Below are 16,351 nucleotides of genomic sequence, written 5' to 3'. Positions count from 1 at the left end.
TCTTTCAGTACTTTTCTCCCCCATGGCACTTCCTTGCCCCCAGTTTCCAGGGGCTGGGGGTGGGGGAGGTGCTTTCTAAGCCCAGGATGCCAGATGGGGTCCCCGAGGATGGTGAGCTCCTTCCCATCCTAGGGATGAGCGCTGACTCCAGGCAACATGGGGGCTCCATTTGTGGAGGGAATCAAGAACAGAGAAATTGAAGCGGACGGGTCCACGCTGCCTCTGCGTAAAGACGCAGAAAGCTCCTCCCTAGGTATGGTTTTCGGGGGACTGTCCCCGCAAACCGAGGCCCGGCGTAGCGCACGCACGCTGGCGCCGGGCGCGCGGGAGTCGGTCCCGTCCCTGCGCAGGGGCGGGGCGGGGCGGGAGGCGGCCGCTGGGCAGCCGTCGGCCAGCAGAGGGCGGTGTGGCGGGCGCCGCGAGCAGGCTGCTCCCAGCCCAGGGACAGACCTGAGATTTGGGCGGCCGCGGGGGTCGTGGAGGTTGGACGCAGGGGTCTGCGCCAACTGTGACTTGTCCCCGAAGGGCAAAGACCAGGCATGATACTCTGGGACCCGCTCCTTCCCCACCCCCTCAGATTTCCTCTGCGTCAAGCCACTGCAGAGGCACCAGCCTGGCAAGACTCAGCAGGAGCTCGAGATTCAACCATGGTTTATTGAGGACCTACTATGTGCTAAGCACAAGCTAAGTGCTCCCACAAACAGTGTCGCCAGGTAAGAGACTGTAATCTGGGCCCTGGCACACCTTCCTGCCCTCAGACAGAAGCACCAGGCGCGCTGCTCTCCCCAGGGCCTCCTTCCCTCCCTAGCCACTGGTTCCTCTCTTCCAGCACGGTGGCCCCCTCAGTCTGTCTCCTGCCTCAGACCTTCTCCTCCTCTGGGATTTTCCAGCCGCGGGGGGGAGCTGCGGCCCTCAGTTTCTGGCTGTGGAGTCCCAGGAGGAGACACGTTGCCCCCCACCCAGCAGAGAGAAAATCTGGCATGGGGCGGGGGGACTGGCTCCTACACTGGGTGGGTTGCAGTGACCAAAAGACACGAAAGTGCCCCAGGCTCATCTGAGGACCCAGCAGGTCCCTCTCACTTTCTGTTTTCACCCGGTTTCACTTCCTGGTCGTGCTGTGGGCCTTGCACAACATGGGGAGACAGGCCTGGGAAAGTGCCACCGTGGCTGGCGGAAGCAGCACGCAAGTGCCTGGGGAGGTTGTGTTGGGTCATCCACAGCAGGAGGGAGGAGGCTCCGGTGGAGAACTGAGGGTCCTTCTCCAGCCTGCCCCGAGGGCTGAGATGCCGGGTCTTCCAAGCTTGGGACTGTCCTCGTCCCTAGCCTGAGCCCCCTATCCCCCATCCCTCAGGCTCCACCTCCCATCGACTGACCTCCAGCCCATCCTCCCGCCCAGGGTTTGGGGTAACCTCTCCATTGCATGGACATACACCCTTGACACTGCCAAATGCTGAACTTTCCATGTGTTTCTCCACAGCCACCAGGTTCTTCCTAGACACACACTGTCTGGGACCTGGCCAAGGCTGTGGGTCTGGGCCAGGGGCCAGTGGAGAGCAGGAACCTGGGCGCTGGAGGCTAGCTGGCTGGAGCCAAATTTCTTCTGAGCCTCGGAGGCCCTGCAGGGAGCCGGCCCTCAGCCCTTCTCAGTCCTGGAGAGAGAAGGCTAAGCCACAGAGTGGGGTGAGTGGCTGGTTTGCCTGCCAAAGGCCCAGGGCTGTCTGAACCCAAGGATGGCTACTGGTTTGAGTTAAGACTGGAGCTTGTAGAATTTGTCTAGGAGGCCTTTCAGGCACTCCTGGCCTCAGATTAAGTTATTTTCAAGTCCCCACCTTGAGGCAAATTGCCAGGGGCTGGGGCAAAATGAGCAGAACGGACTGATGAACTGACCTTTGACACAGGCTGAAATTTCAAAGAAAATTAGAGCTGAAAAAACCTCAAAGGACATCAGGACTGAATCTTTCAGTAGATAGATGAGGAAACAAAGCAATTGCCCAGGAGCAGAACCTGGGTCTCCTGACTCCCAGCTGAGCATTTCCCCAGCTGTGCTTGGCTTTAGATTCTCCCAGTTGTTCTGAAGGTCCTGGGCCTCCCCCGTCTGACCTACTACCTCTCCACCGTCCTCTGACCCTGCCACAGCTGCAGCAGGATTCCCCGGTTTTGATGCCCTAAGAAGTGAGTTAGAATGGGGCTGGGGAAGGGGCCCAGGATCAGGCCCCAGCTCTCCCAGGCAGCTGGCGCTCAACTGATGGGGTCTTGTCCAGGAGACAGAGGCCCCAGGCAAACCCGCAGAGAGGAAATGATGGACCCTGGGTGTCGGGCTGATGCCAGAGGCAAGATGTGTCCTGAAGGCTAGACAGAGCCCTGCGTCACCCTGGCAGCTGTGGTGGGGCAGTGGGGTTGACCGAGGGCAGGGGGAAAAGTGCAAGCCCGGGCTCTGGGCCCGCGACTGGGATTCCCTGGCCTGGCCACCCTGGCTCTGGGGCCTCTTTTGCATCCTGTCCTGGGGGTGGTAGGGGCTGCGCCCAGGGCATGAGGGTGGGGAGGGAGCCAGGCGTCAGGGAGCCTGCTGCTTTGAGCAGGCCAGACGGTGGGGGATCGGGTTTCAGCCCAGCTGTATTTTTGGCTGGATGAGCCGGCAGGCAGGCACAGCCGCCCATAGAGGGGCACCCCCCTCCCCAGCACACGCACACTACCTCTCCCCAGACAGGCCACCCCGCACCGTCTGCTGCCCGCCCCGCCCGCAGAGGGGAGTCAGGCTTCAGGCCTGAGGCTAGTGAGTCACTTTGGGCTTCTGGAGGCCGGTGCTGAGTTTCTGCAGGGTCTTCTTGATGCGAAGTGCAGTGAGGCGGGCAGAGGGGTTGGGGTACCAGCACTCCCGCATCATCTGAGCCAGGCCTGAGAGGACCTGTGGGGCGGGGAGAGGCAGAGGAGAGGGGGCAGAGACATGGGTCAGGGAACCTGGAGAGGGGGTGGCAAGGAGGATGCCCCCGGAATGGGGAGACAGAAGCAGGACAGAAAGGACGGGAAGAGGGAGATGAGAGTGTTGAGGAAGGGAAGAGGAAAGCCGGGGTGGTAAGAGGGGGAATGGAGGCAGGGAGGAGAGGAGAGAGACAGAGATAGAAGAGGAAGACTGTGGAGTGAGAAGGGGGCGGAAGGCAGCAGGCAGGACAGAGAGACGCTGTAACTCCGCTCTTTGGGCACACTCAGGCCGGCCCTCGTTGGAGAGGAGTGTCTGTGGAACACCTTACACCCACTCCCCGCCTTCGCCAAGACCGGGGATGGGGAGATGTGCGAGCCTCGGGGCCCCCCTGCAGCCGGACCCCAGGGCGGAAGACAGTGTCTGCCTGCACCTCCACCAGCCCTGGCTGGGCCCAGCGGCCACTGGAGGAGTGTCCCGGGGGAACCCAGCCCGGGATGCTCAGGGGCCCCAGAGTGAGCCAGTCTCAGAACTCAAGCTGCCTCCTGACAGGGAGTGCGCGCAGAGCGGCGCATATATGTGGCTTTTCACGGATACGCATGTCGTGTGGAAACATACATGTGGTCTGTGTACGTATGTGTATATACATGTGCGTTCACTCTTTCCAGAAACATCGGTTGAGCACTTATCGTGAGCCTGCACAGCGACAGATAACAGGGATATGAGGCGGCGGAGGAGACACGCTCTTTGTCTTCACAGGGCAACAGTCTGGCATGTATGTGCACGCACGTATGTATCTGTGAGGATGTGTTTATGTGGAAGCATGTGCATGCCTGTATGTGTTTGCGTACACACGTGTGTGTGTCTTATATATGCCTGCGGAGTGTTGTGAGAAAACACAAAAGCAGACAGCAACAACAAAAGTTCATAGCAAGAAATGTAGCAGAGAGACTCTGACTTTCCAGGCCAGATGGAAGGTTCTGGAAATCCCAGAACCACCCAATCTCAGGGGTCCACAGGCCAGGGATGTGGGAGGGAGTACCCAGGGAGCGACCCTGGAATCTACCCTCCGGAATCTCTCCAGGTGAGGCAGAGACCTCAGGTACGTGCTCCCAGGGCCAGAACGCCCAGCTGTGAGCCACCACCACCCCGTGCCACCCCAGCCCCTGCAGAGGCCTCACCGGGTCTGCAGCCAGCCGGTTGGGGATGGTGGGCGTCTGCTGGTCTACACACACCACCTTCTTCATGTCCTCAAAGCTGGGATCATTGGGCACCACATCATAGAAGGGGGGCCTGTAGTCCTCCACGATGCCTGAGGACGGAGGGGGGATGGGACAGTCACTCGGCACCCCAAGAAGGCTTCACACCATCCTGAGGACAGCCTTGCTCACCTTCTGTCCCAGGGTCCAGAAAACCCGCTGTCTGACCCAGGCTACCCCTGAGGGGGCCTCTATAACGTAATCAGTATGTTTACCGATAATACGAATGACGGCTGTTGACCTTGCACTCACTACGCGCAGGCGCTGGGCTATACACACTTTCACGCTCTATCTTCTTCACCTTTGCGACAGCCCAATGGGTATGACTGTCACCTCTAGTTTACAGATGAAGAAACTGATGCTCGGACCAGCTGAGCCCAAGGTTACACGGGTAGTAAGGGCAGAGCACAGGCTTAAACTCATCCCGTCGGATTGCTAGGCCAGACCTCGTTCCAGTCTCTCCGTGGCTGCCTCCCACCCAGGGCCCGGGTGCCGCTCCCAGGCCCCAACTCTCACGGATGCCTGATAAAAACGTTTACTGGCCAGGTACGCTGTGCCAGGCGCTGTCCTAACTGCACGGCATTGAATCCTCTCAGCAACCCTAGGAGATAAGTCATGCTATTCGCCCCACGTTATGAACAATGTAACTAAGGCCGGAGGGGTGACGCAACTGGGCTAAAATCACGCAGGTAGTGAGTGACTGAGCTAAGATTTAAGCCCAGACGGTCTCACCGAAGCCCAGGCTCTTGACCTCCGAGCCCCGCTTGCGGGAGGAGAGCTGGCCTGCTGCTGGGGGACGCTGCGGCACAAGGAGCAAGGGACTTTTACCCAGGCCCCCCGTAACAGCCCCCCACTGGCGGAGACGGCAGAGGCCTCGCTGCCCCTTCTCAGCCGCCAGCGCCGCTTCTCCTCGTCATCCCCGAGCAGGAGCCTTCTGGAAATGCTGCCTGTGGACAGCTCAGGCAGCAAAGGCCAGACCCAGAGAAGGTGCCCCAGACCCCCGCACCCCCCGCTTCCCAGCCCGAAGCTGGGGGCCGCGGCCACAGAGCCACAACCTAGCCAGAGCCTCGCCAGCTGTTCTCCCCGTGGCGGGCTTCCAGGCCGGCCCCTGGGCCGCTCGAGCCCTAATCAGTGCTGCGTAGAGGCCTGAGCGTGTCTAATGGGCCTTTAATCAGTGCCGGGGCTGACACCAGATTACAGTGTTTATAATGCACCACGAATCTGTGTGGGGCTGACAGAGCTTCCCTCCGCCCCAGGGGCCCCGCAGTCAGCCTCCCCCTTCAGTCCCAGCCGGGCCAGCCTTCCCTTCCTGCCTGCAGCCTCTGTCCCAGGGGCCTCGGCTCCCTCCAGGTGCCGCCTGCCCCAACCTTGGGGAGTCACACCTGAAGGGGCAGGAATCTGAGCCCCTCGAGAGTCTTCCAGAAGGACTGGTTACACCCTGGCCTCCACCTGTCGATGCTGAGGGTGCATGAAGCCTGGCATGGGGCTGGCTCCTAGCAGATGCTCAGGAAATGAGAGTGTCCCTGTCCCCAAGGAACAGAGCTCCAGTCATATCTTGAGGTGGTCCCCGACCTGTGAGGACCGCCAGCCATCCCTCCCCATAGACGCCCTCCACAGACACTGACAAGCCTCCCCACCTGGTCCGGACCACCACCCAATAGCCATCCGCCCCAGGGCTGGGAGGGCACCGGCCACAGGGCTGCCCCTGCACCAGCCATCAGGAATGCGGTCCCTCCACCTGCTCCCAGCCCCTCCAAAGGCGCCCACAGTCATAACGAGGCAGCGATAAGCAGCCAGGGCAGACGCTGGTACACCCTGCATTTCTGTAGCAGAGAAACCACAGCTGCAGCGTCAGATTGCCCGGCTTCAGAGCCTGGTGCTGCCTGCAGCCAGCTGTAGTTCTGTACCTCAGTGCCCTCACCCGTGAAGTGGGGCTGGTGCTGCCTGCAGCCAGCTGTAGTTCTGTACCTCAGTGCCCTCACCCGTGAAATGGGGCTGGTGCTGCCTGCAGCCAGCTGTAGTTCTGTACCTCAGTGCCCTCACCCGTGAAATGGGGCTGACGCTGTGTCAGGCATTCACTATTACAATAATACCACGAATATTTCCTGAGCCCCAGAATAGCTCCAGATACTGTCCAAGGATTATCTCAACAACTAGAACTATCTTCATTCTAATTTTCAAATGAAACTGAGACTCGGAGAGGTTAAGTAACCTGCCCGTGGTCAGTGGCAAAATCAGGAAGGGAACCTAGGCAGTCTGATTCCCAACCGCGAAGCGATACCACCTCCTGCCAACCCGGGACGGTGAGCTAAGGTCATACATAGCTATAGCACGGCCTTCGGCACATCTGTGAGCTCAACACAAGTCAGCTGCTATTGATACATCTGTTACTGTGACTTATCCAAGATCTCACAGCCAGAACCACAGAGTCACACCTTAAAAGGTCACTCAGTTGAACCCTCAGGCCATGGGCACCATCCATGACAGGAAGCCCCCATCTCCTGCCTGTCCGCCTGTCTATCCGTCTGTCCCACGCCACTTTCCCCACCCTGTGCGGGGCGGGCCCTCACCGTTGACAATGGTCCGACGGGCAATCTCCCACAGCACCAGGCCAAAGGCCCAGATGTCTGTCCACTTGTAGGACTCAAAGCAGTCAGTGCGGATCTGTTCTTCCAGCACCTCGGGGGCCATGTACCGCTTGGTGCCCACTCGCGGGTTGTTGCCGATGTCCAGGTAATCGCTACCCTGGGAGTGCATCACAGCTAGGCCTGTGGGTACCAGGCCTGTTACTCCTGCCGCTCACCCGAGCCCACAGACAGTACCGGAGGCTGGGGCGCAGGAGGCAAGGTGGGCTTGGAGAGAGATGGTGGGACATGGAGCAGCAGGCAGACGGAACCCTGCCCGGAGGCGGGCTGGGAGGCGGCAGCCACCCGGAGCACACTTGTCCCTGTTATGCTCTGCTTGAATAGCCCTCCTGCTAGGTGCCCAAGCGCCCAGAGAGATGTGAGTCAGCAAGGCAGGCGTTACTGTGCCCATTTCACAGAGCAGAACCCTGAGGCCCGGGGAGGGGAGCGATGCAGTCAAGTGAAGCCAGGGTGCCCTTTCTCCCAACTCCCGGAGCCAGGGCGGTATGCTGGAAGGAGTCTGGGCTTGCAAAGCGGCAAGGCAACTTGCGGGGCTCTTGCGGAGGTGAAATGAGACAGCACACGCGCCAGGAGGTGTTAAAGTACCAATCGGTGGCATTGGTGGCGCCACACACATGAACGGGCAAAGGCAGAACCCGGTGGGGAGGGACAGTGCTCAAACCCCGCGCCCTGCGAAGCGCCTGCCCCTGCCCAGCCGCTCACCCAGGTCAGCAATGCAGCACTGCAGGTTGCTCTTGACCAGGACGTTGCGGCTTTTGAGGTCTCGGTGGGCGATGGCCGGCTTGCCCTGCGTGCCGAAGATCTCCACGTGCAGGTGAGCCAGGCCACAGGCGGCCGACACAGCTAGCCTCAGGGCCAGCTGGGGCTCCAGCGTCTGCCTCTGCAGAAAGTCGTAGAGCGAGCCGTGCTCGTGGTAGTGCGTGATGAGCCACAGCTGCGTGCTCGAGTTGCGGGACGTCATGTCCGAGGCGATAAAGCCTGCGTGCAGAGGGTCAGGTGGCTCAGCCAAGGGGCGAGGGAGAAGGGAGGCTGGACTGATCGGGGTCGGGGTCAAGGTCAGGGCTGGGGCTGGGGTCAGAGAACAAACGGCCAGGGTAAAGCTGGGGCTGGGGTGGAGGCTGGTCTGGCTTAGGTCAGAGAGGAAGCTGGAGTCAGAGGTTGGGGCCGAGGGGCCGACGGGCGTCCTTCAGGACTAGGTCCGTGTCCCAAGGCCTAGGGACTCCAGCCCTGAGTGCTCAGCGTCCCCACTCGCCTAGGATGTTGTCGTGTCTGAGCAGCACCGTATTGTAGATCTCGGTCTCCCGGAACCAGGACTGTTCATCCCTCGAAGAGAAGATCTTGACGGCCACGCTCTCACCATGCCACAAGCCACGCCACACCTCGCCATAGCGGCCCTTGCCTGATCAGATGGCGGGAGGGGTGGGAGAGGTCACATATGGGCACGCGTAGCCCCTGGGCATGGGGAACCCCAGAAGAAACCCCCATCTTGGTGCTGCACTGGCCCCAACTGCAGAACCCCTGACGTTTATGTTTTGCTTAATCCAGCCCTGCCCCCATTTGCCCTGTGACGCCCAGCACCTGCAGAAGGATCTAGCCCTGACCTATCTCCAAGCCACCGCTACCCAGCAGAATTCCCATTCGGGGCCTGGTCCTGCCCAGGACTCCGAGGCCAAGAGCTCGCTCGCTTGCTCCCTCCTGCAAGCCCACGGGAGCCCTTGGTCCCATTCCCCCCCTCACCCACGGCTCACCTACACACTCCACGAGGGCCACCTGCCGCGCCACTGTCCTTTGCACCAGGAAGGGGAGTCCTGAGCCACTGCCCGTGGTGCAGTCACTGTCCAGGAGATCCTGGGGGGTACGAACAGGACACTGACAGGCTGCCCCCACCTGGCCCAGCCCATGTCTGCCTCCCTAAGCTGGGCCCCGCTGCTGTGTCCCCACATGGTCCTCACTCGCCCAGCCCCCCCGCCCAATCAGATCTCTGTCTGTGATTGTGCCTTTCTTGGCTACCTGTCCCTCGGCACCCCTCTCTGATTCTGTGGCTCCTGTCTCCACCCCTCCCCGCCCGTGTCCCGGGTGCCCCCAGGCCCATACCCCCAGCATGCTGTCCCCCTGCTCGGATGCCTTCAGGATGAGGCTGGACTCCCCCAGCTCGCTGTGCAGGCCCCGCGGCTTCTCCTGCCTCCGCCGGACATGCCACAGGCCCAGGGCGCCCAGGGCCCCCAGGACCAACAAGGCCAGCACGGGGCCCAGGATCAGAGGCAGCTGGCCATCTACCTTCGGCTGCTCCGGAGGAATTTGGGTGGCTGGTGGAGGAGGGACACTGAGGCCCAGCTTCCACCAGGCCAGATCCCCCCACCTGGCCACTCTGCCAGTCAGATCCCAGGGTCCTGCCTCCCCCCGCCCTCCCGTGAGGTGGGAGCAGGGCAGGGAGGAAGGGTCCGAGAAGACAGGGCCGGCTGGCCGGGCAGCTGCACCTACCCTCCAGCACCAGGGACACGTTGTGGTTGCAGAGGGGGCTGTAGCAGCAGTAGTGGTTGACGAACTCGGTGGGGCGCCCCCGGCACAGCTCCTCGTGCAGGCTCCCACAGCCCCGGTGCTCCTGGGGGTGGTGGCCCTCCTCCCGCACCAGCACGACCGTGCACCAGGCCCCCTGGCACGTAGGCCCCCTGCAGTGTGGGCTCTCACAGGTGCAGGTCACCAGCGGGCCCCGAGAGGGCTTCACAGGGTCGCCTGGGACGCACACTGGAAGCTCAGCCACTCTGGGCCCGACTCCTAGGCCGGGCCTCACACCCCGTCTGTCCCACCGCCCCTCCCTTCTGGCCTCTCACACACACCCCCTGAGGCCTTGGTCCTTTAGTCTCACCCTTAGATTATCTGTCCTTTCAGAACCTTACTCTCTGACACAGTGAGAACCAGGCTACTGTCCCCTCCCTGATCCTAGGACCTTTCCTCCCGGTTCTAGACCCAGCCCTGGCCCCCAGCCCCAACCCTGAGAGCTCTCCCAGGCCCTCCCTGCCAACGTCCCCACTCTCTGCACCCTGCAGACAGAGAGGTTCCACCCTGGAGGCCGGTAGAGCACCAGTTCTACCGGGTTTAGAGCTGGATCAGGAAGACAGCAAAGGAGGGCTGGGGTAGCTGGGGGTTTAGTCTAACTGAGCCTGCCTCCCACTCTCCAGCCGAGCTCCTAAGTCCCCCCTCTCCCAAGCTCCTCAAATTCAGCCCCAGCAGGAGCTGAACCCAGCCAGCCCTTTCTCCATCCAGGCCCCTGTCCCCTACCTGCTTCCCTCTACTTACCCTGGGTCAGGCCCAAGGCCATCAGGAGCATCAGAAGGCCTCTCCTGGGGGGGTCGCAGGTCATGGTCCCTGGAGAGGAGAGGGGGTACAGTAAGATCTGTGAAATGTGATCCCCTCGGCAATCCCCTCGGTGTTTTCAGCCACTAACTGCGGGTCCCTCCCACCCAGAGGAAATCACTGGGAGTTTTTGGGGGGGCAGGGAGGCCTCCTCCCTACTCCCTGTGTCTGGCTTTGGGGCGGGGCCTGCAGGGGAAGTCCTGGTTCACTTCCCCATGGAAACCATCCTGTTAGGGGTAAAGGGTGGGGGAGCCATGTTTAAGTGACAGAGAGTTTGGGGGACTCCCAGCTATTTACCCCTGCTTCTGAGCAGACTGGAGGGCACAGAGGGCATGGGGCTGGGGTGGAAGGAGCATCTCTTCAGGTCCCCCCCACCCTTCTGTCCTCTGCCTCCTGCCCACCCCCTCCCTGTCCACCCCTTTCCCAGTGCCCCCACCCCCCTAGCACTGCCTGCCTCAAACATAAACAGGCTCCTGTCTTCACTTCCTGCCATTCAGGGTCCCGCCAAGCTGGGAACAGGAATCAAGATTGTTTAGATTGGGGTCTGGATAGAACAGGCAGGAGTCACGCACTGCAGAGAGTTCAGGGGGTATTCTCAGAGAGGGCTGGGGTGGCTACAGGGTCTGGAAGAGCCACCTGTGGCCGGGACAGCCCCATGACAGAATTCTAGGGGGATGCCTTGGGAACCACAAAGCCCAGCTCCTTATTTTAGAGAAGATGGAGATTAAACCTCAGACAGGGCAGGAGACTTGTCCAAGGTCAGACGGGATTCAGTGGCAGCTGCAAGAGTACAGCCCTGGTGTCCAGACTCCCAGGCCCCCGCTTTCACCATTCTGTCTCCCAACCCAGGGGGCAGCCTCGGCCTGAGCCCTCGGGGTTGTAACAACCGTACAGACCTTGAACAGTGCTGGCTCACCCCAGGTGGGGAGAAACCTCTCTGCACCTCACAAGGGTATAAGATGCCCTCTCTGAGCCATTCCCTGGCCCCCTTCCTTCTCTCTCCTTGCTGTCCTGGGAAGGGGTGGGGGTAGGGCCTGTGATGTGGGAGGGGAAGTGAAACATACTTAGACACTGAAGGTTTGACCTTCCATGGCTGGTTAAGTTTGAACTTTTCCAGAAGTGTGGTAGGGAGTGTTAGGGAAGTAATTCTGATCTATGATAGTCCCCAACCTAGGTCCCGAACCATGTGGTGCTCCAGAAGCCACCCCCTTCATCATTTCTCAAAGACTGAGAACAAGAAGATAAGGACTGATGCTGCAGCAAGAAGGGCTGAGGTCAGACAGCAAGAAGGACTTTCTGAATGGTGGAAAGTGTGCAGGTGTGTGCCTGGGGACTGGATCCCCAGGCAGGAGCAGCGAACACGAGGGAGGGGAGTGTCTTCCGGCCTAATACAGTGAGGCTGGGAGGGCTGGCTGTCTGGCCACATGGGCTTCAGCAGACCTATAGCCTAAGAATGGTACCATATGAAGCTCCATGGTGCTGAGGCTCTGAGGGCAGGGTGGTTGTTGGGGGGGGGGGTGCTCCTGGGCCTCTCTGGCTGGTGGCAGCTCTGGCCTTCCTGCCTGGGCTTCCTCTGCCCCAGAGGCCCAGGGCTGGGGGAGGAAACGGAGCCTTGGGCTGTTGCAGCTGTGTCCCCAGCCTCTTGCCTGACCTCCTGCCTCTCACCCCTCCCGGCAGGCAGTGGGGACTCCGGCAAGCACTCAGCAGTGGGACTGGTAGCTGGAGAAGGAGCCCAAGATGAGCTGAATTTGCCCCCTGGGGTAGGGGCGGGAAGCCTTCCGTGGAAGCCTTTGCTTGTCCAGAAAGCAGCGAAGGAGAAAGTATGGGGGAGGAAGGGAAGGGGGGATAACAGTAAGGATGAATTGGGCATCCTTTTCGGATCCTCTACCCATGTGTTCACTTCTCTGACGGTGCCCCAGTGGGGCATAAGACTCACTTGAAGCGCTTCGTTAGAAATGCACATTCTTTGGTTTCAGCCCCACCCCCACTTCCAAATTCTGACTTCAGTCCATCTGGAACCAGCAAGAAGCATGCACTTGAAAAAGGCCTCCAGGTAATTCTCATCGGTTGGCATGGGTCCCACCCCTTGAGACATGTGTCCTACACATGCTAAATCCGGTCCGCGTGTTTTCATTTCGCTGTGCGGGGCCCTGCTGGGTGACGGGGAGCAGAGTGCAGAGGGCAGAGACTCTCACTCCCACCAGGGCACCTCCCTAACCCCCCCTCCCCAACTGCAGAAGCCAGGGACTTGAAGACACTGCAGAGGGAGGGCACGGGGAGGGCTTTGTTCTCAAGCCTCCCAGGCTCAGCTACCATGCGGGCGTGGGGAGCGCCTGACAGCATTTGCAGAATCCACCTCTGGTCTCATCTGGGGAATATGGTGGAGTAGAATTGTGATTCTCCCTCCAGCTTTTAACCGGGCCTGGCACGGAGTGACGGACAGGAGACGTGCTGAGCCCTGACCCGCCTGAACTCCGAGCGACCCTGAACGATTCGCCTGGAGACCTGACTCTAGCAGGAACAGACTCCTGGGGACAGGTGGCAACCCTCCCCTTCTAGGCTGGAGATCTCCCGCTGCCAGAAGCATCACTGCTGTTGGCCAGACATCACAAGTGCCAAGCTAATTTCAAACGTTAACTTACCGCTGTGAAAGCCTTCATAATAAGAATGAACCATCTCTGAATACTACTTATGAGCTAAGGACTCAATTTTGACGGTTAATCTCGTTTAATCCTGGCAACCATCCGGTGGGGAAACTGAGGCTCGGGGATGTTACGTTTCTTGCCTATAATCATCGTGTGTGTCTTGACTGACTTAAATTGCTGGTAATAAATCCTCACTTGGGCATTTTCTGCCTCCAGTTCCTTGGTGTTCAGTGAGTCCCGCAAAGGAGTAGAAAGAGCAAGTGGGTTTTGCGGACAGTAACCCGATTGCACGCAGCTGTTGTCGTCGCCGGGTGCCCGAGGCGGGTTGCTTAGATGTGAAGACAGAAATCATCTGCTTGCTGTAGGCTTAGTCTTCAGTGGCGGAACCAGCGTCAGGGTGCGCTCAGAAGGTGGTTGTCAATCTGTTTCTCCTCAGCACACCCCAGGAATTGTCACAGGGCTGGAAGAGCCTTGCTCGGCGTGTCAGCAGGTCTTAGCCAAACAGCAGAGGGCTAGACGGCGCTACCCAGACCGGGCTGCCCCTTCTCATACACACAATACTTTCATCGTCATCACTTCCCTGGCCCTCCACGGCAGTGTGATGGAGCATCAAGCCTGGATCTTAGGGCCAGGCTTCTAGAAGGTGCAGGCAGTGCCAGACAGCCCAGGGGTCAGGGTTCAAATCTTGCCCCTACCTGGGTTCAAATCCTGCCTCTGCCACTTAGAGCTATGAGCTGTGGGGCAAGTAACTTCAACTTTCTAAGGCTTAGGCTTCCCTACAAAAAATGAGAATAACGAGAGTGCTCATTTCAGGGGCACACCGTAGTAAAACTAAGTGGCACACAGTAAGCGCCTAATAAATGCCACCAAAAGCCCAACAGCACCATTTACACCATCCATGGGGCTTTGGACAAGTGACTCAGGTCTGAACCTCTTTCCCTTTCAGGAGGATGGGCATAAGAAACCTGCCCTGCTATGTTGTGGCCAGGATTACATGAGAAAAATACAGCTAAGTGCATATCTAAGACTACATAGTAGTCTTACCACCCAGGGAGATGGGCGGACAGGCACTCGGGCAAATGGGGCCGTGAGGAATCAGAGAGGACAGACCCTGACTCAGCCAGAAGCTTCCCCTTATAGAGAGGGCGAGTGCTGCAGTCCACTATGCCCCTGTCCTTCAAGTAGGAAAGGGGGTGGGTGGCCAGGCCAGGAATGCTCTTAACAGCACTGACCTCCAGGGCCTGCTGAAAACCTGGGGTATCAGCCTGCAGGGAGACTGGGAAACCCTCTGGCCTGGATCCCCAGAGAAGGCCATGGCATGGGGATTATCTGACCACGCAGGGTTGGAGGTGAGGTTTGTAGCCTGGAATTACAGTGGCAGATTCCTTAAACAAGAACTGCAAAGGCTGGTCTGAGAAAGGTGGGCTTCAAGGGGAGGCCCAACAGGGTGGGAAGTCGCCGCTCACTCCCAGGTTAAGGCAGCTGCCTCGAGGGACATGTGACCCCTTGTCCCGGAAGAAGAGCAGGGATCCCTTCTGCCCATTTTACAGATGAGGCTAGGGGAACAGAGAAGTTAAGTGACTGGCCCCAGGAGCCAGAACTTCTCCGATTTCCAGCCCAGGTTCGGCCCAGTCTGCTTCAGTCTCAGATGGGGTCACGGGCAGACGTGCGCGGAGGGCGAGGGGCAGCTCGCCCCAGTGCGGAGCTGGGACTGACCCTACGGCGACCTCTCTGAGGCGCTTTCTGGGATCTGCCCCAAGAAGGGGCCCTGCGGGGTTGGTGGGGGGGTGTCAGGAGGCCCGCGGACCTGGACTCACCTCTGGGCCCGCCCTGCGGGCAGCGGGCCGGGCGCCTCCCCTCCCGGGGGCGGCCGCGGTAGCCCGGCGAGCGCTGGACGGCGGGCGCGGGTCGCGCGCGGCCCGGGACGGCGCTGGGGCCCGGGAGGGGCTCGCTCGGCGCGGATGGCGCGGCGGCCTCCCGGGACTGGGAAAGGGGCTGGAGCAAAAATGTTTCTTATTCCAGCGTCTTCCTGCCTGGCCCGGCTCCACCACTCCCTCCTAATAAACCGTTTCCTATTGCCCAACTAGCCGACGGGCCGCCCGCTCGCCCCTCGCTGGGGCCGCAGGGCCCGGACCCTCCTCCGCGCGGCTCCCAGACCCCGAGGGCAGCCGCCACCCTCGGCTGCCCCGCGCCCCGGGATCGCGGCTGCGCCCCCGCCCCGAGCCTCCCACATCCGCCTCCCCGAGGGGGCGGGCCTTGGACTCTGGCCGCGGGGGTCTCGTGGGGGCCAGGCCCGGGGCCCTGGGGCCCGGAGCCGAGGCCGGAGGCACGGTCTGAGCCCCGGCCCGAGGAGGGGATGGAGGGGGAAGCGCCCCCTCGCGCTCCGAGCCGCGGAGGGGGTCCTGGAATCCGGGACTGGAAGGGGGGCACCGAGGGAAGGTCCGCGGGGAGAGGGAGAGAGGAGAGGTGACTTACCTGGCCTCCCACTCTCAGCCCCTGGTCCTGGGCCTGGGAGGCTCCGAGCAGCCGAGGCAGAGTTTGGGGCTGGCAGGGTCCGAAATAGTTTAGCCCCGCCCTCTCCACCCCCTACCCCCGCCCTCGAGGAGTCCCCACTCGGTCCAAATCCTTCAGCCTCCTCCCTCTTGCCCCTTCACCCCCTCTTTGTTCACTCCCCTCTTCCGCAGCCTCCCTCGGCTCCGCGCAGGGTAAACAGGCCCAGATGGGGCTGCTCTGGGTCCGTAGTGAGAACAGCAGAGAGCCCCTCCAGCCCCAGCCCAGCTCAGGGACAAGGACGGCACTCCCTACAACGCTTGGCCAGAATGGAGGGAGAGGCTAGGAAGTGCCTTGGACTGCCCCCTTCCAGGCAGGCCCCTCACCCCACCAAATGGAGATGGGGACTGGAAGTACGTGGGAACACTGATGGGACAAGGCAGACAAGGTGCTGGGGGGGGGGAGCAGAATGGCTTCTCCCCCAGAGAGAGACTCACTCTTCCTTCTGATTCCTTTGCAGAGGCTCAGAACACTGACATCATGGTCTTGCTTTGCTCCAACCACCGTGAGCACCCACCCTGGAGGCAGGACTTCATTTCTAGCCTCCCGGTTATCCACAAAGACCCTGAAGTCTGGGAACCCAGACTAGTTGCGTAACCTTAGACAAGTGACACCTCGCCATGCCTCACTCCCCCATCTGCTAAATGGGCATAATCAACAGAGCCAGCCTCACAAGGGTCATCATGAGAAGGAAGGCGATGATGCTTATCTCAGCTCAGAGTGAAAACGCTGGCTGGCTGTGCCTGCCACAGGGTAGGCCCTCCATGAACGTGTTAAATTAATAAGTAAAACACCTGGAGAGGCGGTAGCCTCGGAGCCAAGCGGAAAGAGCAGGTACTGGAAGCAGAAGCGGACCTCTAAGGTGTCTTCCTCTACGAAGATTGTGTAAAATGGGCCAGGGACCCCCACCCTTTGCTGGGAATAGAGGCTGGGGGAAACATTGGCTAAAGGCTCAGCCAGCCATCAATTGCCGACTGACCT

General features: G+C 60.5%; 1 protein-coding gene across 4 annotated transcripts; it reads right to left on the bottom strand.

The window, feature by feature from the left end:
• Window positions 1-634: 634 nt before the first annotated feature.
• Window positions 635-15,387, bottom strand: ACVRL1 (activin A receptor like type 1). Of its 4 annotated transcripts, XM_045801008.2 has the most exons (11): window positions 15,296-15,387; window positions 14,638-14,815; window positions 10,119-10,187; window positions 9,303-9,554; window positions 8,916-9,127; window positions 8,570-8,669; window positions 8,074-8,220; window positions 7,524-7,799; window positions 6,747-6,944; window positions 4,099-4,229; window positions 635-2,905 (listed from the first exon to the last, which is right to left on the bottom strand). In XM_045801008.2, exons 3-11 carry the CDS (start codon window positions 10,180-10,182, stop codon window positions 2,771-2,773), a joined length of 1,515 nt encoding a protein of 504 aa, XP_045656964.1. In that variant the 5' UTR covers window positions 10,183-10,187; window positions 14,638-14,815; window positions 15,296-15,387; the 3' UTR covers window positions 635-2,770. The 4 variants fall into 4 exon arrangements, with proteins under 4 accessions (XP_045656964.1, XP_045656965.1, XP_045656963.1 ...); XM_045801009.2 differs by lacking the exon at window positions 14,638-14,815 and having other exon boundaries at window positions 15,296-15,358; XM_045801007.2 differs by lacking the exons at window positions 14,638-14,815; window positions 15,296-15,387 and adding an exon at window positions 13,016-14,574.
• Window positions 15,388-16,351: the final 964 nt, after the last annotated feature.

Source organism: Ursus americanus, chromosome 25, assembly GCF_024610735.1.
Source record: "Ursus americanus isolate L20-20 chromosome 25, mUrsAme1.1.p, whole genome shotgun sequence".
Lineage (NCBI taxonomy): Eukaryota > Metazoa > Chordata > Mammalia > Carnivora > Ursidae > Ursus > Ursus americanus.
The sequence above is the reverse complement of the archived record's forward strand: the minus strand, read 5'-3'. Positions and strand labels throughout refer to the sequence as shown.

Bases quoted from the DNA above. Each gene is read 5' to 3' on its own strand.
- ACVRL1 (XM_045801007.2), bottom strand. From the start codon at position 13,172: ATGATTTCTGTCTTCACATCTAAGCAACCCGCCTCGGGCACCCGGCGA. The intron at 8,221-8,569 runs GTGAGCCGTGGG...CCATCTGATCAG, and splicing joins GGCCCTCGTGGAGTGTGTAG to GCAAGGGCCGCTATGGCGAG. The intron at 2,906-4,098 runs GTGAGGCCTCTG...CCCGCCCCACAG, and splicing joins ACCGGCTGGCTGCAGACCCG to GTCCTCTCAGGCCTGGCTCA.